The 22,341-nt window shown below is 42.2% G+C and overlaps 7 protein-coding genes across 8 annotated transcripts in view; 4 read left to right on the forward strand and 3 right to left on the reverse strand.

Moving 5' to 3' along the window:
• RB195_016082 (uncharacterized protein) overlaps positions 1–5,886 on the reverse strand; it is a gene marked incomplete at both ends in the record, with an annotated part of 11,697 nt that extends 5,811 nt beyond the window's left edge. The window contains 3 exons of one of the 2 annotated variants that reach the window (XM_064207081.1): positions 274–357; positions 5,686–5,765; positions 5,862–5,886. In XM_064207081.1, the coding sequence (XP_064062962.1) occupies positions 274–357; positions 5,686–5,765; positions 5,862–5,886 (189 nt within the window). The remainder of the gene's footprint in view (positions 1–273; positions 358–5,685; positions 5,766–5,861) is intronic. The other variant, XM_064207080.1, reaches the window with a different exon arrangement.
• Positions 5,887–8,790: 2,904 nt separating this feature from the next.
• RB195_016083 (uncharacterized protein) lies at positions 8,791–14,701 on the reverse strand (the record flags this gene model as incomplete). Its single annotated transcript, XM_064207082.1, has 7 exons — positions 8,791–8,921; positions 10,271–10,390; positions 10,628–10,700; positions 13,027–13,116; positions 13,460–13,546; positions 14,495–14,574; positions 14,677–14,701. 7 exons carry the CDS (start codon positions 14,699–14,701, stop codon positions 8,791–8,793), a joined length of 606 nt encoding a protein of 201 aa, XP_064062963.1.
• A 670-nt stretch (positions 14,702–15,371) lies between these two features.
• RB195_016084 (uncharacterized protein) lies at positions 15,372–18,774 on the reverse strand (the record flags this gene model as incomplete). Its single annotated transcript, XM_064207083.1, has 7 exons — positions 15,372–15,564; positions 16,208–16,268; positions 17,371–17,427; positions 17,756–17,812; positions 18,126–18,182; positions 18,431–18,511; positions 18,747–18,774. 7 exons carry the CDS (start codon positions 18,772–18,774, stop codon positions 15,372–15,374), a joined length of 534 nt encoding a protein of 177 aa, XP_064062964.1.
• A 513-nt stretch (positions 18,775–19,287) lies between these two features.
• Positions 19,288–19,524, forward strand: RB195_016085 (uncharacterized protein; the record flags this gene model as incomplete). The annotated part of the gene is made up of 1 exon (XM_064207084.1): positions 19,288–19,524. One exon carries the CDS (start codon positions 19,288–19,290, stop codon positions 19,522–19,524), a length of 237 nt encoding a protein of 78 aa, XP_064062965.1.
• A 508-nt stretch (positions 19,525–20,032) lies between these two features.
• RB195_016086 (uncharacterized protein) lies at positions 20,033–20,482 on the forward strand (the record flags this gene model as incomplete). Its single annotated transcript, XM_064207085.1, has 1 exon — positions 20,033–20,482. The coding sequence occupies one exon, from the start codon at positions 20,033–20,035 to the stop codon at positions 20,480–20,482; it is 450 nt and encodes a 149-aa protein (XP_064062966.1).
• Positions 20,483–21,025: 543 nt separating this feature from the next.
• On the forward strand, positions 21,026–21,517 carry RB195_016087 (uncharacterized protein; the record flags this gene model as incomplete). Its single annotated transcript, XM_064207086.1, has 1 exon — positions 21,026–21,517. The coding sequence occupies one exon, from the start codon at positions 21,026–21,028 to the stop codon at positions 21,515–21,517; it is 492 nt and encodes a 163-aa protein (XP_064062967.1).
• A 68-nt stretch (positions 21,518–21,585) lies between these two features.
• On the forward strand, positions 21,586–22,302 carry RB195_016088 (uncharacterized protein; the record flags this gene model as incomplete). Its single annotated transcript, XM_064207087.1, has 2 exons — positions 21,586–21,696; positions 21,757–22,302. 2 exons carry the CDS (start codon positions 21,586–21,588, stop codon positions 22,300–22,302), a joined length of 657 nt encoding a protein of 218 aa, XP_064062968.1.
• Between the last annotated feature and the right edge of the window lie 39 nt (positions 22,303–22,341).

Below are 22,341 nucleotides of genomic sequence, written 5' to 3' on the forward strand. Positions count from 1 at the left end.
TAATAGTGAAGGAAAATTTTGCAAAATAAAATTATGAGATTATCATGCAGGAACTACTTTTAAGAACGAAACGACACTGCATAGAGGTAATCTAGTAGACCATTTGCGCAAAATTCTTACTGTTTTTTTAAACGTAATTAATACTGAGTCTGAAACAATCCCAAGATGACAAAGTCGGCTGTAAGTTCTTTTGACTGCAATTTTATCCAACTACGAAACAACATAAGATGTGCGCTCAAAAGCTTGATTGAGTTCATTTAAAAAAAAACTCACATTAGCATTGAATTGATCATAGTACCCAACTCCCCTGCAGGGTAAACTAAATATCACACCGCAGATTCTTCCTAATGATGTCCGCTGAAATAAAATGTGGAGATAGATGGTAGTTGAGGTGTGAACGCAGTGTAAGCCTAATTCTATTTTGAGATAAAAACGCAAAGAAATGTGCTGGATCCGCAATGATTCATTTGGATATGCCGTGATTGCACACAATTGATTTCTTCGTCCAAATAGTGTAACACTACGACTGGATCTGTAAGTATGAGTGAACCGTAAATGCTCGCATCCAGAACGACATTGAATCGGTTGTCCAGCGACAAAGATGTAGAAGAACGGGAAAACGAAGGTGCTACCTTAGGTCACAAAGTTTTTTCGTTTCCCCAGACCTATCATGAGTCTTTCTATTTTGTTGTCTCATTGTTCTCCCACAAAATTAATGTATGAGATAAAACAAATATTCAGAAACATGGAAGATAGTACCGCATTTCTATAACTAATTTTTGTTATTTTTCAAAGTGGTTGTGCATTCATATCTTTACGATATATTGTTGCTGCTTTCTGTCTTAACACGAGTGGTGTGTTAAATTTTCGAGTGCGACTAAGACCATTACCGATCCTTAATCGGACTAAAGTTTCAGGATGACATGATCTTCTACGGAGCTTGGGAAATCAAAAGTGTAACCTATCCCTTCAAACGCCTTATTAATGCAAGTGATATGATTTGGAAAGCAGTCGCTTCCAGGACAACGTTAGAGAGGCAAAAGGCGATAGCTAAAATGCATAGCGCCTACCACCATAGCAATCGAAAAAATGTTCACATGAAACACGCTGACTCAGGAAAGAAAGCCGGCAGCTGAGCGATATCGAAACCCACATCTTGAGTGCAGCATGCGGCAGGTCAAACGAAACCATATCTCTTCTGTGCGGAGTAGTGTAGATAGTGAGTATCGTTGTAAATCCGTGAGCACGTCAGGAATGTTGCTAAAGCCAGTGACTATGTGCAGAAAAGTACAAGAACATGTGCATTTCTATTCACTATAACTGCGAGTCAGCAACGGTTTGTCGTCTCGCAGTGGCAACTCTGGGCGTGGAATGTGATGCATAACATAGGAACATCCTCTCCCAAGACGAAAAAATATTCGACATTTCAGAACTTTTAGAATTGAAATTCTCTAATTCCCGGCATCGGAAGCTGAGGCTAATACTTCCCCACCGTATTGGAACAATGCTGGAAGGTGGTTTTCTGACCCACATCGGTTTTGGACGACCTGTGAGGAAATCCTACAACAGCAGCATAAGGAACAGTGTACTTCCCGATAAACCACACAAACAATCTCAGTATCCGTGCACTGCGAACCTTGCTGTCTTCGGACCTTGCTCTCACAGCGCAAAAATAGAGCCCGCAGATGCTACTTCTACCTGCATAATACCATCGACGATGAGTATGACTGATTCGTAGCACATCTTCACATCCTTAAAGATAAATCCGAAAGTTTCACAACTACAAAGATACTAACTGTCAGCTAGCTAGAATGACTCTGTAGTAGATTATTGAATTGTGTGCGAAGAACAGGACAACCTGAGTAGCATTAGAGAGGCAAAACGCGATTGCCTCTCAATTCAAGTGCTGTCATTAGAACTTGAACATAGAACTTGATAACGTTTCAAAAAGTAGGCTATTGTGGTGAAGATTCTCAGAGGTGGCAACCTAAAGACAACTACTAAAAGATGTCCAAATCGATCTAGCCAAATTTTTAGAGAATTCTGTGCGCTTCCAACACGTCGCTTATGTCCTTTCTAACTGTATGGTATAAGACTCTGTAGTAGATTATCGAATTGTGTGCGAAGAACAGGACAACGTGAGTAGCATTTGAGAGGCAAAACGCGAAAGCTAAAATGACTGATGTCATGGCTGATTGAATGATGCCAGCGTGTAGCCGCATAAGCCGCACATAACTTTGAGCTTACATTGGTGCATGCACAACTTCTATAGGTAAGGTTCCCTTATTCCTGGAAAAAAATAAGCGGAGAAAAATCAGGAACAGTTAAGTTAATGCCGCTTGCGATGCTCTTCAGGCGTTAAAAGGGTTGACCCTTGCCACGTGAGCTGATGGCGTGAATGATCCCTCTTCAAAGTGGAAGCGATGATGAGGCACGTCTTTTCACATAAGAAGGCCAGACGGTCCCCGTTGTTCGATGTGCACTCCGCTGAATAATACCATTTTCCTAGCACATCGGATTGTTGTTCGAGTCCCATCTTCTTATCTTCTCATTTGCGTCGATTCCGACAATGGCCACCTCCTGGCTGGGTATTTTAGACATGTTCGCATTGATTTTATCGCAGGAGGCTGCGCCGAGAGTACCATCAGGGTGCCTCTTGACTGATCTCGAGTACGCCGACGATGTTGTAATATTCGCGGAAAGCACTACTAAATTTTAACATGTTGTCAATCTCGTATCGGGGTTTGCTGCAGCCTATGGATTACCTCTACGCACTGATAGATGCAAGCAGCTGTGTATTTCTTCAAGACCTCAAGATGGAATCAGGGTGGAGGGACAACCAATTGAACTCGTCGATGAGTTTTGTTACCTGGGCTGTATGCTGAAAAACAATGGCATTCACGAGAAAGATATTCAGCAAATATGCGCTAAGGCCGTCTTCGCATTCACCCCTTAACGAAATGCTGTCCCCCAACACCAACGAATTCAAGCTGCGAGTCTACATATCTGCAGTTCGCCCTATAACGATGTGCGGATCGGAGACTTAGGCAGCACCATCTACGGTGATGGAGAAGCTTGACTGCGCGCAAAGGAAGCTGCTTACATGAGTGGTTGGATACTTTTGGAGTAGGGTACGCCACAATTAAGAGCTTGAAGGCATCAACCCACGAATCTGAGGTGGTACGGATTTTAGGTGGAGTATTCGTATACGGCATAGTAGATCAATGAGAGGTGGTGATTCCGTCCATTTCTTCCTAATATCCGTAAAAAACGGCCCGGAAGATGCGGCGCATGGATGGCGCGCTCCAATCGAATTCCTTGTAGAATGTAGCGCGCCAGAACGCTCGAATTCGTATCTTCAGGGCGGTTTTTCACGGCAATTAGGAAGAAATGGACGGAATCACCTCTCTCTCCATAACCTACGATCTCGTACACGAATACTCCACCGGAAATCTGTGCCATCCCAGATTTCTGGAGTGATGCCTTTAACGCGGAAGTCGATGAGGTGTACCGGCGGATGACACGTCGAAGATATCAACATCTTGCACCGCCATCGAAAGTGGCTACAGAAAATAGCATTTGCTTCTTTGTTCATATAATAAGAAGACCTGCAGATAGCCTTTTGCACCGAGTTTTGAGGACTCTGCCGGATTCGATCTGGAAGAGGCACCTGGGCGAAAACGGAAGCTCTGGACTGAGGTGGTGAAAAGGACCTGAGGAAACTCGGCGTGGATAGGCAGTTCAGGCGAGACGCAAGATTTCGCAGAATATGGAATAGCGACGAATGGATTGATTCTGTGCAAGCTCTCGCAGAAGATTGGGGTTGGGTAAAGTCAAGGTCGACATACTTCGGCGAAGATGCTGGTAATCGCGTCAGACGATGATACTAGCCCGCCGATTGAGTCAAGTAAGTGAACTCATCCTTGTACAAGATTTACAATGCTCACGATATCACTACCATGGTATATAATAACGGGCTTATCTTGTTCCGTGTGTGTTTGAGTCACGAAATTCGAAAAGATTGTGCGACAGGTCCACCGGCGTCGGATTGGTGTGCCGGCGCCAGATTGCTATAAAAGGGGGTGCGGCGGGTCCACCGGAGTTGAATTGGTGAGCAGGCGTGGTGGAGAGGTTAAACGAGGAGACACGGGTCCACTGGCGTCGGATTGGTGCACAGTAACTCCCTGCGCATGTCGTAAAAGGTAAATGGGACGTTGCAACCGTTTCTTACCCGTGGCTACTGCGTGCGTTGCTTTTCACCTCTATGACTCCTCCGTGCCCCCCTTTTCTTGCACGATTTCCTTCTTGGTAAAACTACCAACGAGGGAAAAACTCCTCTCCTAGAAAGTGGAAACACGAATGAAACCGGCTACTTGAATAGTAGGCAACAGTTTACATGATCCGACGAGGAACGTTATCCTTATCAGTACGTTGATGTCGTTTCACGTCATTTTATATTAGACATCATTCTTTGATAGCTTTTGGTGAAAACAAGAAGAAAACCCCTACTTCGAGCAATGCTTCAAAATTGACTCTATATTATATTTTAAACGAAGGAGTGTTTGAAGCTAAACAAAGCAGAATTCTGATTTTACAGAAAATGTCACTACCATTAATTTTCGATCAATTTTAATTAATTGATCAGTGGGCCGAGCGAAGAGAACCAAGCAAAAAAGTGAAGTCCAGCTTGAGCCGGACATTCAGACTGGTTTAGTAATGCTGCTTCCACCAGTGCGACGTAACAACATGTTGTTTTCCTCGTATCGAAATTAGCTGCAGGCATTCGCATTCGCAGCTTTAGCTCACTCAACGAGTGTGTCTGATCGGTATCGATGGCCAACGAAGTCAAGCTGCGAGTCTTGCTGTCCGCAATTCGCCCTAGAATAATGTACAGATCCTAGACCTGGGAAGCGCAATTGAAAATGATGAAAAAGCTTGAATGCGTGAAGAAAAAGCTATTCAGACAACTGTTGGACTACTTTTGCCAAATGGGGTGCCATATCCTCGAACATCACTCAGACTTTGATATGGTGTGCAGGCTTATGACACGAAAACAAAAAAACTAGAAGAAAACATCAACACGTTGCCCCGCCCTCTAGAGAAGTTGCAGAAAACTGTCCTCGCTTCTTGGCCACATCCTCAGGAGACCATGAGATCGTCAAAGAACCTGTGGTCGTTTAACACTTTGCTGCTGTCAAAGCAGGAGCCATTGTGGTCTGTCTCTCCAATGTTGTCCTTAAACTATCTGTTTGCTAAATCACGTCTTGTAGTGACGATACATCCGGTTTTCTTTATTCTACGTCACCCTTAATCTCTGCGCACCGAAACAGGCAATCGCCTGCGAAACGACGGGTGGCATAAGGAGAGATGAACGGAGAGGAAGAGACAATCTAGTATTGTGAAAATGTGAAAGGTAAGTTGATAAAGCCAAGTGGTTCTTGCATGCAACATTATCCGACTCTATCGAAATTACTGAGGCCGAACCAGACAGAAACCCATTTGAAGGGACGCATATTGCGGAACTGATTAGCAAAAGATGAGAGAGAGAAGACGTAGAATCGTCCGTTTCGTTACTAAAATAGGATGATGAAGGCATCTTCATGGAATTCTCTGGAAAACTGCATACGAAATTTGTTTTATAAGAGAGTAATTTGGACGAACTAGATGCATTATGAAATAAAGTACCGATTGTGGTTGACCAAGAACACCAACGTAGCACCGAAGTCCCCATGTATCACGAACAACGTATAGAAGTAGCAGTTGAGCTGAAACAAACTGAAGCTCCAAGTTTCTGTATCGAAAAGAATGGTGCAAGCAATTTCTTTAAAGATAGGATCGGAAAACTCAAAAGAGCCACTTACAAAAAATCGCACAACCGCGCACCATACTGCAGCAAACAAATACTAATCACCGCTTCACTCACTAACATCACTCTTCAATGATGTTTTCATCGAATCACGAGCGGGTGGAAAAGCATGCTCAACATGATCCAAGTTATCATTCACGGAATAATTGCATGGAGCTCATCGAAGTATCACCAGAGTAGAAGATGCTGCTCTGTCTCACCTTCTTCGACTTGAAGAAGGCCTTCGACTCAGTTGAGACGGAAGCGATTATGGAAGCCTTGAACAACTAAGGGATCTCTACTCAGTACACAGAGGAACTTCGATAGTTGTACCGCAACTTCATGACCAGGAATTCAAGAATTTCCCTATTCTACAATGTCATAAACGACGTGAAGAGGGGTCCGGCAGGGTGACACAATCTAATCCAAAATATTCACAGCCGCCCTCGAGAACGCAATGCGAAATTTGGAATGGAACGACATGGGAGTGAAGGTTGACGGACGGCAGCTATATTATTCATTATATTTATTTATTTGTACTACAACTACTAATCACATGGTTTTTATAGGGGGGCGGCCTGTCCCCGACATCAAAACCTGCAGTGAGATTGATAAGTAGCTAGTTGTTTGTAATCGCAATGCAGATGTACTTCCTGTTTATTTCTGGAGCAATGGCGGTGATCCAGGATGCCTCTTGTGTTCTGCATGCTATGGTCTCGGACTCGAGAGGGATAGTAATGTAACTTCTACCTATATTTCGTTGATAGTATTAGTTATAGATTTGTTGATAGATAGTGGTTTAGTGATGTAATCCACGGTGTCCCAGAGTGGACTAGAGAGTTGAGATTTCGCGGGTCCATCTAGATGTTTCTTGACCCGAATACATAGAGGGGTCCCGTTTCCTCTATATAATCATGTCCACACGACCTGCATGTGATACACCACTCATTACGTCATGCAATCATCTACTCTTCCTTATGGGCGAACCACGAAACTGAGAGTTATCTATCTCATCTATATCATGAGTTATCTATATCTATTTCTGATGAGATCCAACACCCTTCGTGATTCGGTGTCTTTAACGAATGTTAAAAATTCCCATGCCATATTAAACATTTTGTGAATATCACACTAAAATCTCGTACGAATACTAGACCTTCCCCTGCGGTCAATCCTAAGAGTCCTAAATGTAGATTTTTATTTATTACGTCCGAACTTAAAATAACAGAAACAACTATTTTTGCTTAACTCACTATCATTCTATCGATACACAGGAAACACATTTGTACATATGTTTTACGATCCAACAACAATTTTGAGAAATCAGAAATCTATGCCTAGAAAAAAGTGAAGAAATAATTCACAAAGACAGACACGTTTATTTCCCTCAACATTCTCCTCAACAATTTCGTAACAACTTTTCTTCAGAAATTGGAGGCAATCACGTAAATGACTGCTGAAATGGTAGTTAACAACTTACGTGATCTGATGTAGATCCTTATCTTAATGATACTTGCGTTCACATAGTTTCGTACAACATTTTTGCTAATTATTGGGGAAAACAGGACAAAAACTTAAAGAAACTAAAAAAAAAAGCTAGAAGAAAAAACAATTAGGGTACGTTTCCAAATTGTGGCTCTCCATAAAATTCTCCATAAAAAAAACCTACACATTCAGAAATGCAATGAAATCTGTTATCGGAATGAGTAGGTTTTTATGGAGAATTTTCAAACATGATGCTGCACTTATATCCCTTTGACATCCAGGAACGGACAATGAAATCTTTCGTCAATGCTTAAGTTTCATTGAAAAAAACGAGGAAGCTGTTAGGGGAAAAAGTACAATTGTACAGGCAATGCCAGTATTTCTTTCATTAGAAAATAGTGGAGGCAAGCGGACCAAGCACCACAAAAAGTCTGAAAACGGACGTCCAGGCAGGTTCACTTAAAGGAGTAAGGCATCTTCAAATCGAATAAGACCTTTTAAGTCGTAATTGCTTACTGCTTTTAGTGCAGTTAACTGCTATTCGTATATCTTTTACACTCAACGGTTTCAAAGGGTTCGTTGCGCGACATCTTCACTGCGCCAATTCACTAAATGTGGATTATTAATCGGATTTGGTTGATATCAGATGCTCATGAGATGGTGATATCATGGATTATGGATCTCTGACAAATTTCACTTGTCTACTTTCTATCGTGAGCTCGGGTTTATTTTAACATTGTAGTGTGTCAGCGCCGGAGTTTCTTTTTTTTATCAAGAATTTCAAAGCGAATTTTTGCTCATTCTGGATGCGGATGACCCTTTTTAAGGTCGGAAGGCCTTGATAAATTCAACAGTGATAAGGACTAGGGTGTACACTAACCAGTAATTCGACAACAAGGTAATGGACCCCGTCGCACCCTTTTTTACCGCTGTGCCACGCCGGTGCACCAATTTGACGCTGGTGGACCCGTCGCATCTCCTTTTTGGATTTCGATTTTTTGGGTTCACACACACACAAACCCACACACAGCAGACTAAGCCCGTTATTGTGCATCATGAATATTGTTGAGCAAAGGAGCCTTGCCTTCGCTGACCTTATATGTTGAAGTTACTTCATATGTTGTTTGGTTAATCAACAGCGACTTTATCGTGTACATGAATTCTCATATTGTAGCCTTGGATATTCGAACCATTCACTTATGAAATTGAACAGAGAGTAAAAATTGAGCTATAAGCACTTCTCTGCTAATCTTATCATATCATTCCAATACTTCAAAGATCGCTCTCCAAAATGATCTCAGATTCATTTTCATTTGAAAAAAAAATTTATTGGAAGTCAACATCTTAAATGTTATATGAGGCAGATAAAGCAGATTCCAATTTCGTTGTGATCTTTTAAGGAGTCTGAGTCATCTGGCAAGAAAAACAAAAGTAGTCTATTCGAGGCTAGGTAAAGCCATTCAAAAGTACAGCAACCAAACGATGTACATGTAAAAAATTACGAAGCATGAACAATGCAGTCTGGGAATTTGTCCTGAATTTTTTCCTTTTTCACTGCCTTCATCTTTTTTGAAAGCGTCCTTGGTGTGATCTAAAATGCAGAAGGAAAACTCCGAAGCAAACCGATATTAATTCGTTACTCAAAGTCTGGGCCAGTAGTAACGTTGCAGCTTTTCTAGAGATTTCGAAAATGTTGGTTCAAGAAGGAATTCGTTACTTTTCTTTTGAAACCAGTAAACGTACATAGAAGTGAAATGTGTTGCCCAAATTCTACAAAAGATTGGTAGAGAGTTTCGTGACCGATAAAAAATCCTTTTCGATGTTTTGCTTCACTGATTCTTATTTTTGTAGATCACTGAAATGGCGTGTCAGTTGTATAGAACAGAGCGATTCCTCAGTTCCTTTCTCCATTCAATCAAGCTCACCGCTGAAGGTGCTAGTGGAATTTTTCTGTATACAGATGGCATTGGATGGAGTATGAAGACAGAAGAACAACAAAAGGAACAAAAGGCAAAAAAAAGCACTTAAAAAAAGCAAAAAGAGAAGAACAACTCGGGATGTAGATCGCTGCTAGTTGTGTGAATTCCCTCTATTCCTTTGTTGTTCTTGCTGCTATCCCCCACCCCCTTCCCCCCAACGATATCGCATCTTTTTCCAGAGTTGATTCTGCAACACAACCGAAAGAGCCATTGCCAGCAATTTTCAGTGTGCACCAACTTCCTAGTCAAATTTTGTCACCATCCGATCAACGCCTCATCCGCCCAACAATGAAAGTCTCACGTTAACCGTTGGGCCTCATAGCTCTCAGTAGAACATAACATCATACCTTAGGATCAGCAGACTATCTTGCCACTGCTAGATACCTGTTGTGAGGTGACTAGCGCAACCAAATATCAGCCTTAAATAAGGCGCGAGTTCTCGCGTAATGGAGAGGCATTCCTCCTTGCGATTCATGTTTGGACTCTTATAAATACCTTGGCGTTACATACATTTTGGCGCGCGAACCTAGCACTGCGGCGCGCAAGGCTCTGGAGGCTTTTTGGATCCACTCCAAGAGTCCAAATATGAATCGCACGGAGGAATGCCTCTCCATTACGCGGGAACTCGCGCCTTATTTAAGGCTGATATTTGATTGCGCTGGTCACCTCACAACAGGTATCTAGCAGTTGCAGGATAGTCAGCTGAACCTAAGGTACGATGTTAACTTCTACTGGTAGCTATGAGGCCCAACGGTTAACGTAGGACTTTCTTTGTTGGGCGGATAAGGCGTTGATCGGATTAATCACGTTCGATTTCACCCCTTTCAGGCTCTCAAGAAGGCGGTATTGCGGAAACGTTAGCCACGAATAAAGGATTACAACAACCTTGTGTCCGGCTCTATTAAAGAAAACAATTATTAGAGATGATTTCCGTTTGTCATGAACACGTAGCAGATAGCACCTTCAACTGTTCCTGGTTTCCTGGTTTTTTTCATGTCCGGCAGCAACGGCCCCAATTTCCCCTCTTTTGTTGTGGTCATTCTCTGAGTTGTTGTTGTTGTAGACTGGAGAGAACGATCTTCTAAATTTGTTGTGTAAGAAAACACAATAAAATTGACATCGATTCATAATCGATTAAGTATGATTCGTCTAGCTAAAGAGTGCGACTATAAACTCGGATGTTCAACATTGCGGCGAAAACCAGCTGTAACGATTCGTTAGTCGGTCATCATTAACGATCCAGCTGGCAAATACTTTCCAGAAGAATATTTTTTTCTTCTGGAGACCCATTTTTAAGTGAAAGCAATTTGCTACATACCTGGGAAAGGATTCTGAAAACATTCAGGATATGATTCTTCAGTTGAGTAATCTGGTGATGACTTCCAAATTTCCTGTTAAAGCATCACTATTTGTGAATATCTTGCTACATAATAACGCGCTTAGTCCGTGCTTGTTTGTCTGTTTGTTAGGAAACTACCCCATAAAGAAGTCAAACTATGCACCAAATTTGCACCACCCCTTGACAAGCGATTGTTTTGCCACTAAACTACAGTCAGTATCTGAAGAAACACGTATGAAACACTTAATGACACAGATCCCTTTTAGCTATATATTGGGGAGAGCGTATAATACGTTACGAGTATGTTCACCACCAATTTTACAATGCAGTAAAACTCATAAGTGCTTTAATTAAAAATCGGTTAAAATCAGTAGAAGTGATCAGTCCTTAAAGTATACAGATGGATTAAAAGTTTTAGTTCAATGCGTCCATAAATGACGAACTTTTCCCATTCTCTTTCAGTATGTTTCTTATGAAGTTTCTCAAAAGTGCAGTACCTTTCCTCGCAGAACTCAAAAGGGACTAAGAAGTTGCAAGAAGTAGCTGTAGTTAGACATTTTCTCCACGTTTTACTGATGTAACATATTTACCACACACATACCACATATGTACCACAAACGTCCGTGTCTACTTCTTTATTGTTACTGTCTAAACTGAGATCTTGCACATCATCACATATTTCTGCCAGGAAATAGTGTAGTCGGGGTAGGGCGGATCTCACGACGTCAAGTGGGTGTGAAGATCCCAGAATGGAGCTAGAGGAGTTCTACGAAGCTTCAATTGTGCGGTAGTACCAGCAAGCAGAAAGATAGGATAGAACGATTGTGCGTGTCTTTTCGCCCCAACGCCGGAAAGTAGGAAGAAATAAGAACGTGGTGAGAGGGGTCGTTCTCCAACGTTCTGCTTTCAGATTTCTGCGCCTGTGCAGCAAAACAGTAAAATTGGGTGGCACGGGGCCAAGTACATCAGGTAGACGAGCTTGCGTTAAAAGGCAGCGGAAAGTATCCCACATCGTTATGTGAATGAGCTAAAAAAACAAGGTGGTGAGGTAGTACGAGTCATAAAAGGATAAAGGATAAAGTTTCTGGCGTTAATAAATCCGCTTGGGATGCACCACCACGTTCACTTCAATTCAGAAACCTTTGTGGAGTCATATGATTCCAAATGTAGGCTGCCGGCGTTAGAATACAAGAGGACGAGTTCCGCGACGTTGTAGTGCGTCCTCGCCAGAAGACAGCAAAATGGAGTGAGATGGGTTGCATGTGGTGCCAATTACCGAACTGTATTCTTCCGTATGCCCACTCCGCTGTACGTGACACTCATATTGCTTGCCAGATGAATCCCGCAGAAATTATATGCACGCAAGTAGCTGCTTTCGTGGTGTGACGTAGGATTTTCATCGTTAACAGTATGGTGGCGTTCAAGTAGTTTAGATCACACCATTTACCATTAACTGTTGAGGATGAAGAAGAGAAAGCTCAGATGCTATATCGGCATAGATGGAATGTGCGTAATGCCCTAGAAAAAACGGGCCTATTCTGTCGCGTGTGCATACGCATCTCTGTTGAGACAGGAACGACGCCGTGATATTGGAGCGCTGACGTCAGAAAACACTGCGAAGTGCACATTTGGTGGGACGACGAAAAAATTGGAATCAATTAGGTAATACGTCCAAGCAGGTTTGTCAAGGGGTGAATGAAACGTTTTGAAAAGTTTCCTTTCGTGTGTTTCGTTTCATCCCTATGTAGGCATGCAAACAAATGTTTCAATAGTGGCTAACAGATCAAGAGAATTGATAAATTGTCACTGTGATGTCGGCGTTCACGTCATTAAACCTTACAGATTTCCTTAATTCTATGTCAGTTTCTGGAGAAAACGTGAGAACATCCAGTGCTAATAATATAATAATGTTTTCAAATTCTAGCGGTACCAAAGGAATATAGGTATGAAAACAAGTTTGATTCTCGAAGCGAAGTGCTGACAACTTTAGGAAGAAAAGTGTTGAATTTTTTATCAATGCCAAAGCCTCTTAGAAAAAGAACGGGAAAGGATGTTGCGAGGGAAAGAAAAATTCAATTGCGGTGCAAAAATTTATACTACTATTAATTGCTATTGATCAGAGAAGGCAAGCGAAATGTGAACTACAAGAAGTGTGAAGTTCGGCGTTAGCCAGATCGGTCGAAAATAATTCGACTAATTTCCGGTAAAGTATTAGTTGTTTATTTTGTTTAAAGAAGAATTTGGGGCGCAATCAAACAAAAATATGAGATATGTGCTGGATTTACAGAGGAACCTCAAGTGAATGTGCGGCTTAACTGGTGCAATTTAATGAAATTCACTCCAATGGCAAATAAATGAAGAAAGAATATAATACTCACACGGATCGCAGAAATATTCATGTTGCACAAATTAGTATTGCAATAACATGCAAGCGCATGCTCTGTTGGAGTACACAAGGGCTGTTCGAACTGCAAGTGATGCTGTTAAGAAATTAGTAGAAAGCACTGTGAAACATATTTGAAAAAGGTGAAATACAAATGATAATAGTGGATGAAAATCTTGTAGAACAAAATCATGACATTCATGATCATGCAGGAACTACTCTTGAGAACAAAACGAGAGCGTATAGAGAAAATCGGGCAAACGATTTGCGCAATTTTTCTTTGTTTTTTTAGACGTAATCAATACTGAGTCTGAAAGAAGATGGATAAGGTTGCTGTAAGTTCTTTGACTACAATTTTATCTAATTACGAAACAACATAGGATGTGTGTTCAAAAAGCTTCATTGAGTTCAGTCAAAAAAAAACTCACATCAGCATTGAATTGATCATAGAACCCTTTTCCCTCGCAGGGCAACTCAAATACCACACCGCAGTACTTTCCTCCTCGGACTATCCGCTGGAATAAAATCTGGAGAATAGATGTGAGTTGAACACAGTGTAAGCCTAATTCCATTTTACGGGAGCTGTAAGTGTGAGTAAACCGTAAATGCTCGCATCCAAAATAAATCTGAATCGGATGTTCATTGATAGATATGCACAAGAACTGAAATACGAAGGATCTAGCTTAGCTCACAAAGTTTTTTTTTGTTTCCCGAGACCTGTCACGAGTTCTTATTTGTTCAGCCACAAAATAAACGCATCAAACTAAGGACATTTGCAGAAACATGGAAGAGGGTATCGCATTTCTAGACTTTTCTTTCTTTTTTCCTATTTTTCAAAGCGCTTGTGTATCCAGATTCTTATGATATGATCGTATCGTTAGCTGCTAAGGCCGAGTAGTCCTAGCATGAGCCAAAGTAACCTCTATCGAACATATAAAATTATCGAATTAACTGAAGCAGAGCAATACAACACTGCATTTGTATTATACATATTGCGAAACTGATTAGCAAAATAACTAACGACAGAAGACCTAGAATCAGCCGTTTCGTTACCAAAATGATACGTTGAAGACATATTCACGGGATCCCCTGGAGGAGCTGTCACAAAATTTGCTTTTATTTTTTGAAGATAATCGTTTGCACAAACTAAATACATTATGCGCCGCAGTCGGTTAGAGGTCCCTTGTAGCCAAACGGCCGGTGGTTAGAAACCGCCCTAGTGCAAACCAAATATTTCATCCCTCCGGAGTCGAGGAATTCGTAACACACTTGTCTGGGAGAACAAAAACACTGACATGATCTTCGGATGGCCCCCGCAACTCATAGGTGTAGTCCAATACGCGTTGCAAAATCTCAACGATTACGAATTGCTGTGAAACGCATCCCACGTGGATTGACACACCAGTGACTTTATCCTTTATCCTTTAAAGGCATCATGGACGTAGCATTATGAAATAAAGTACCGATTTTGGTTGACCAAGTGCACCAACGTAGCACCGAAGTCCCCAAGTGTCACGAACAACATATAGAAGTAGGGCTTGAGCTGAAGCAATAAACTTGAAACAAGTTTCGGCATTGAAAAAAATGGTGCAAGCAATCTTTCTTTTGAGAATCCAGGCTCGAAAACTCAAAAAGATCTACTTACAGAGAATTGCACAACCGCGCACCATACTGCTGCGAACAGTAACTGCCGCTTCACTCACTAACATCCCTCTTCAAGATTGTTTTCACCGAATTATGACCGGGTGGAAAAGCATGTACAACATGTTTTCGCGGAATATTTGGTTAATTTCATCGTTTCAACCATTCACTAGTTCGTTCGTTAAGTTTTAAATTGAAATCACTTCCGAAGTCTGGAAATTGCTTTCCAGACTTCGGAAGTGAAAAAAAAACTTTATTTCACCGTATTCGTTTATCCTCGCATTTTTGTGGAACACACCAATTCGAAAAAAAAAACCGAAGAAAGTATGAATAAGCGTTTGGTTGGTTTTTTCCCCTTCGCGAACCAAGAGTCTGATGAGGAGTGGAGAACTCGGTTTTCACAAACTTCAAAGTTCTGTATTACCGAAGAAGTAATTCAATAACATCAATTATTCTGGGATTAGCAAGCATTGAATTTCAACCTTGATAGTAGATAAGTTTTGATCATTTTGTGTTCTTTTGCGACCAGCACCTTTTCCATGTTATTAACGTTATTAACGAAAACCAGAATATTCATCGGGTATGTAAGAACTTTATTAGATAACAATTGCGTTAATAACTAATAAGCGGATGATTGAAAGAAGGTTTTCTGTAATTTGTAGAATTAGGATTTTGAGCCTATAATTGTTGCATTTCTTTCTATCTTCTCCCACTCTTCCTTGCGCGGTGGCCTTTTCTTTTGGGAGGTTTCCCAGCCATACTGCCGGCCGATGCTTTCCTGGTACGTCTTCTTCGATCTCTTTTTGATTTTATTACGAGGCATCCGATCAAGATCGGGATGATGGCTATCAGGAGAATTGCAGCGACAATAGAAAGGATCACGAAAATAATGCTGAAAAACGTATGATTTCTAAAAGAAGTTTCTAATAAAGTTTCTAATAAATTTCTAATAAAGGCACAACACAGAAAAGTATTCAGGTAGGTATTTTGGTAGGCATATGTGTAGAAATTGCACCTGCGTGAAGCAAAATGCACATACCAAAAATTTCAAATTCAAGTTCTACTAAGTAGATTAGATCTATCTACTTTCCACAAGGATTGCGTTTCAAATTCTCTACATTGGGTGTTAATAATCATTTCTGGTTTACGCACACGTTCACCATATAAAAATTGCAAATTGAGGAGTTGTATGACTATTAGAAGAGTATATCAAGCTCGTAACCGAATGTTTTGAATGCTGCACCGAACTGTTTTGTTTTTCCTAGAATTGTAAGAGAATGCAAAAATTAGTAGACTTATTCCATTAATCCGTTTTTCTTCTCAGTAGTGTACTGAGATCGCCTTTAGAATAAGCAGAAAGAGGGCAGAAGTATAGTAAATACAACATCTCTCCAGACTCGGAATTGAATTGAATTGAAATTGAAGATTTTAGTTTTTTTAGACATGGCATTTGAAGATGACATTTCTTTCTGCTGTTTCAGTGCGGATTCCAGCAGCGGAAGGGCAAAGTTATGCGGAAGGCATAAATCGCTTACAAGTCGATATTTGAATCATCGTCTTCGTCGAGAGAGCGTCCGTTGCTTCCTTCCAAAGAATCTGCAAGTTAAAAATGTGGATTTATTATGGGTCTCCTACTTTTGATTAATTTAAACCAAATGCTTAGAACATAGTGACCAAGTTCAGCAAATGATGTTCAAATTCACATGTTTTGAGCAAAGGTTCCATTTTAAAAGTCCGATTACAGCTGGACTTTATTAATTCTCTTCTTGTGGTTATGACATTAGATGAAATGTAGGTGCATAAATTGCCTATTGCTGCAAAAATGCTTGCAAATGTTGGATTTGCATCGCTAGCAAAGGAAAACAATAGCAGGTTACAAATTAGAAAGTTCGTAATTATGAGGCATATTCACTCGCACGGGATGGTGTAACACAGTCCTCAAGAGCTTTCGCTGTGGGTCGGTCAGAGTTTCAAATCCGCCCTAGTGCCAACAAGGCCTTTCATCCCTTTGGGGTCGATAAAATAGTCCCAAGCTTGTCCGAGAGGATAAAAACGTTGACTTGGCGCATCGGCTAGCCCCAGCAAGTCATTGTGAGGCGGAGTTACACGTGCATTCATAAACCTCAAACGAAGTCTGAGCTGGAATCGAAGGCGTAGACATTTCATCATAGCGACCGATAAGTGCCGTGCACTTTTATCCGTATACGGGGTCGTAGATTACGAAGACGGTGGTAGTTCCGCTCACCTCTCCCTGCATCACTGCAAAAATCCCCTTCCAGAATGCTGTTTTGTACGACGCCATCTATTGCAACGCTCCACCCCTTGCGCCTCCTCCGCCCTGCGATTTGGCGAAAATCCAATTCGGACTGCCCCGATAGGTACTAAGGGGAGCTAGGCGTGCAAGCGTGGCGCGCTGCAACAGAAGGCATCGCACAAAACAGCATTCATACATTGCTTGCAGTGATGCAGAGAGAGATGAGCGGAACCACCCCAGTCTCCTCAATCTACGTCCCCGTATATGGATACTTCACCTGAAATCCGTACCACTCCAGATTCGTGGTATGCTGCCTTTAAAGAAACCTTCAGATGGCCTACCGTTCATAGAGTCTTTGTAGCCATGTGAACGTTTTACCTGCCCAGCCAGATCTTGGATGAGTCCAAAGGTGTTCTTTGTTATAAACAGATAACAGTTTAGTACCTGGATGAATCTCGGTGGTGCTGAATAGGTTAATCGGTTCTGGCTCCGTTGTTGTTCCTGCAAATTGAAGATAAGGGTGCGCTAGATTCGAATAATAATGGATGAAGAAAAGGATTAATTTTGGATAATAATGGATGGAGATAGCGAACTAAATTAGATATATCGAATTTAAACTTTAACCAGGCAACAAATTTGCAGAAAAACAAATGATTTTATCCCAGTCGCTTCCTTTGAGAGTGAAATCAGTTAGGTAAAGCTTGGAGAAACCTCCATATATGATTAGTACATAGACATTTTGCTGCCAAGTAAATTTTTTACGCGCCCACCCACATCCTGGAACAGTCCAAAAAGTGTTCTTTGTTATAAACTCATAACTGCTTAGTACCTGCACTTATCTCGGTGGAGCTCAATAGGTTAAACGGTTCCGGCTCTGTTGTTGTCCCTGGAAATTGAAGATAAGGGTGTGCGAGATTCGAATAACAATAAATTAAGAGAAGGATTAATTTTGGATAATAATGGATGGTGATAGCCAAGTAAATTAGATAAATCAAATTTAAATTTCGACTCGGCAACAAATTTGCAGAAAAACAGACAATTTTACCCCAGGCGCTTCCGTTGAGAGTGAAATCAGTTAGGTAAAGGTTGGAGAAACATTCACAAACATTTATTATATGGACATTTTGTTGCCAAGTGAATTTTTTACGCGACCAGTCCAAAAAGTGTTCTTTGTTATAAACGCATAACAGGTACAGCACCTGGATTTACTTCGGTGGTGCTCAATAGGTCAAACGGTTCTGGCTCAGTTGTTGTTCCTGCAAATTGAAGATAAGGGTGTGCTAGATTTGAATAACAATGGATAGAGATAAGAATGTGCTAGAATTGGATAGCAATGGGTGAGTGTGAAGAGCTAAATTTCATGTGTAACGATAGAGAATGTCAACTCAAGCTTGCATCATTGACAGCTCATGCAATCAAGCAAGCATGATAATTAGTATTTGATTAAAAAGGAAACATGACAAGTGAAGAATTGTGATAACGTGATGATTCGAGCAAGGCTAACCTTTTTTCAAATTATCTGTTCGTGCTTTTCTTACGGTACCAAAAGTTATGCCACCAGGTCGACCACTACCAATGTTTTTTTCTTAAAGTACTCACATAACGTTGGCATATATAATATAATGTCGTAATTTGATATTTGCATGGAAAAAGAATAGCGTTTTATGATTCATTTTTTTACCAACTTGTCTACAAATCGCGCATGCGACAAGATATTACAAGGGGATTACTAGGCTTAATCCATTGCGGGTGTTATCGCCTGACGCCGTTGCCCGCACTTTTTCGAAGACTTGTCGTCTTTGAATATAGCTCTACCCAACCTTCTCGGCTTACTGCTCGGACAGCCATCCAATCGACATGTTCCACAGCGTGCGAGACATGATGTCGCTATCGAGACCGAGCGATTTCAGTACCCTCACGTCAACGATATCTGTCAATTCAACGTAACGGAATAGAGTGTTGCTACCAAAGACTCCTGGCCAGGCATTTGACGTATTTTGGGTGTGCAGTAGCAGTGTGTTAGACTGCAACACCGTTTGCAATATCTGCGTAACTTCCGTGATATAACTGTATAAGTAGTGCAGCTTGTACGCTGTAGCTGCCCAGAGCGTATACTCAAACGTTTGACTGCATTTAGTAAAAGCAGGATTAGTGCAGGTAGCAATCAGACTCTTACAGGCGCTCTCGCATAGGCGATTTCCATCAATACTCAATAAGCGGTAACCGGTCTCTCCCAAACCGTCCTATCATACGAAAAGAAACATGCAAACATAGTATTTAAGTCTGAGCTACTCTGACATTCAAATCTCTCCTAGCTAGTTACATATTCTAAACATATTGTGCTGGGGCGATGTGTGCAGTATGGCCGACAAGCCGGCAAGCAAAAAAAAACATGTGATTATAGCTGTTGGGTCACGAGGCTACGTGGCGCATCCCCAGGTGGCGGATAAGGGGCCAATCGCTGACGAAAGCGACTTTGTGCATGTCCAAAGACGCGGATTTATTCAGGAACTCCCTGTTTCTGGCGGGAAAAAGCATCCGCCATGCCAGACGAGACTTTACCAGCAGCAAGAAGAGGATGACTGCACTGACTCATGATATCCTTTTATCCTGCACGTGAATCCGGCCAAAAGCCTGCAATGACTGGGAGGTGCAAGAGAGGTGGTTTGGAATCGCCTCCAACAAGTAAGCTCCACCTGTCCGCTCCAGGCGAACCCAACGTTTTCCCAAAAACTCATGGGACTAGAGGCTCGCAACTTGCCCATGGGTTTTAAATTTTTATGCAAAACACACTAATAGAAAAGATTCTCCTAATTCCTAAGGAAAGCCTGGCACGGTAGTGCCATGAAAGACGGGATTGCAGGAATAGGTTACCGAAACGTTTAGGTTACCGAAACGGAAAAGAACTAGGTCGACGATCTGTACTTATAACGCTAGTGCGCTTGCAATCGATCTAAAGCAGCCATCGAAGATCTGATGATGCAAGCTAGGAAGATTAACTACGACGTCATCGGACTGACCGGGAGCAGACGACGCTACCCTTTCAACGCCGCATATGAAACTAGAGAAGAACTATTCTTAGGAATAGGGAACAGTATAGGTGTTAATGGAGTTGGCGACCTCGTTAACACAAGTTTGGCGAGGAAAATCGACTCTTTTGAACAAATCGCGACCCGAAAGTCGTCTGCGGAGGAGAAGATGTGGCCGAACCTCAGCTTTGACTGTCTTCATAGCTTACGCTTCAACATTAAGCTACGAAATAGAAGAAGTAGAATATTTCTATTTGCAACTAGAGGAGTTCTACAGAGACGGCCACACTTTCTACAAGGCCATTGTTGGTGATTTTAACGCCAAAATTGGCCCAAAGAAAGCGCCTGAGGAAGTTCACATCGGAACCCACGGCGTGCAGTGGAATGAACAGGGGGAAGCTCTCCGAGTTCATCATGACGACCAAGACCATCCATGGGAACTCTCAACTCCAGGAGCCCTCCTCATGGGAGCCACTCAGTGGAGGGTGACTCTCACGTCCAGCGTAGAGAGGAGGACTTCTGACTAAATCATTAATGAGAAATGAAATAGACCACATCATGTTAGTAAAAGGTTCTGCCTGATGGATGTCGCTGTTGTGCCAAAGTTCTAAACGAGATCGGACCATCGCCTCCTTCGCCTCCTCCGAGGAAGATTTTCCTTCACAAGGAGAGCAGAGAAAGCCGCCAAGTTCAGAGAGAGAAATCCCAGGACTATCATCAACTGGGATCTCTTCGCTACGCTAGGCGGGGTCTGGAAAGATTCTGCAATGCACAACATCGACGAGGAATCTGACCGGCTCGTCGAACACCTTCACGACTGGCATGAGGAAGGCTGAGAGTTTAAAACCACCAAGAGACGCCTGTCTCTTGAAACTCTTGAGCTGGTACGCCAACGTGGAGCTGCATGAGACGCAGGGAACCAAGAACTCAAGTCCGAGTTCGCAAAGCTTTGCAGAGAGGCGATAAAGGAAGACCTTAAAGAGAGAAGAGCAAAAGTGCTTGCTGAAGCTGCACAGGCGGGAAAAAGCATCCGCCATGCCAGATGAGACTTTACCAGCAGCAAGAAGAGGATGACTGCTTTCCGGAACCCAAACGGAACAGCCATTGCATCAAGAAAGGGGATGGAGAAAATTATCTACGACTTCTACTCTGATCTCTTCGACAGCCATGTCCACTTGCCTCCTCACCATCTGAGGGAAGATGGACAAGTCATTCCAGAGGTTCTCCCGTCCGAAATACGACATGCTATCATGTCGGTAAGAAATCGTACGGTACCCGGTCCCGACAGAATAAGACCAGAACACCTGAAGAGCCTTCCGCCAGTACTCATCAACACTCTGACGAGGCTCTTTAAACGTTATCTGTCGGAATGCAGGGTTCCTAAACAGTGGAAGACCAGCAAGGCCGTGTTGTTGTATAAAAAGGGAGATCCCCGTGATATCGGCAACTATCGTCCAATCTACCTACTGTCCGTCATCTACAAGCTCTTTACAAGAGTGATCTTTGATAGGATTGAAAAAGTCTTGGATGAAGGTCAGCCATGGGAGCAAGCAGAGTTTTGAAAAGGATTTATTACCAGTGACCAAATCACACTGTTTCAAAACTCATCGAGGTATCACGAAAATAGAAGATGCCTCTCTGTCTCACCTTCATCGACTTGAAGAAGGCCTTCGACTCAGTTGAGACGGAAGCGGTTATGGAAGCCTTGGACAACCAGTGCGTCCCTACTCAGTACATAGAGGTACTTCGATAGTTTTACAGCAACTTCTGCACAACTATCAAAGTAATACGAGAGTTGTAGAGCAGCTTCACTACCGGAATTTCACCATTCTGCAAGGATATCATAATCGACGTGAAAAGAGGGGTCCGACAGGGTGGTTCAATCTCACTTAAAATATTCACAGCCACTTTCGAGAACGCAATGGGTGGAATCGGGCGACATAGCAGTGAAGGCTGGTGGTCGGCAGCTACACCTTTGCGCTTTGCTGATGACATCGTTCTGATAACACCTAGCATCAGTCAAGCGGAAAGAATGCTGACCGAATTCGACGAAACATGTGGATGCATCGGTCTTCAGTTGAATCTGCAAAAGAAGATGCTCACGCTTAACGGAACGAACATATCCGAATGCATCAGCTACGTTTATCTGGGTCGGGAATTGAACATGATTAACCATCTGACCCCCGAGCCGAACAGCAGGAGACGAGCAGCTTGGGAAGGGTATAAGAGCATCGAAGATGTAGTGAAGATGCCCCAGAACACCCGGCTCCGTGCTCATCTCTTTAACACCACTGTACTTTCTGCTTTGACCTATGCTTTGGAAATCTGGGCATTCCGCAAGCTGTAAGAAATGGCGGTGAGCGTCACTGGGGGCGCAATTGAGGAA

Source organism: Necator americanus, chromosome V (assembly GCF_031761385.1).
Source record: "Necator americanus strain Aroian chromosome V, whole genome shotgun sequence".
NCBI lineage: Eukaryota > Metazoa > Nematoda > Chromadorea > Rhabditida > Ancylostomatidae > Necator > Necator americanus.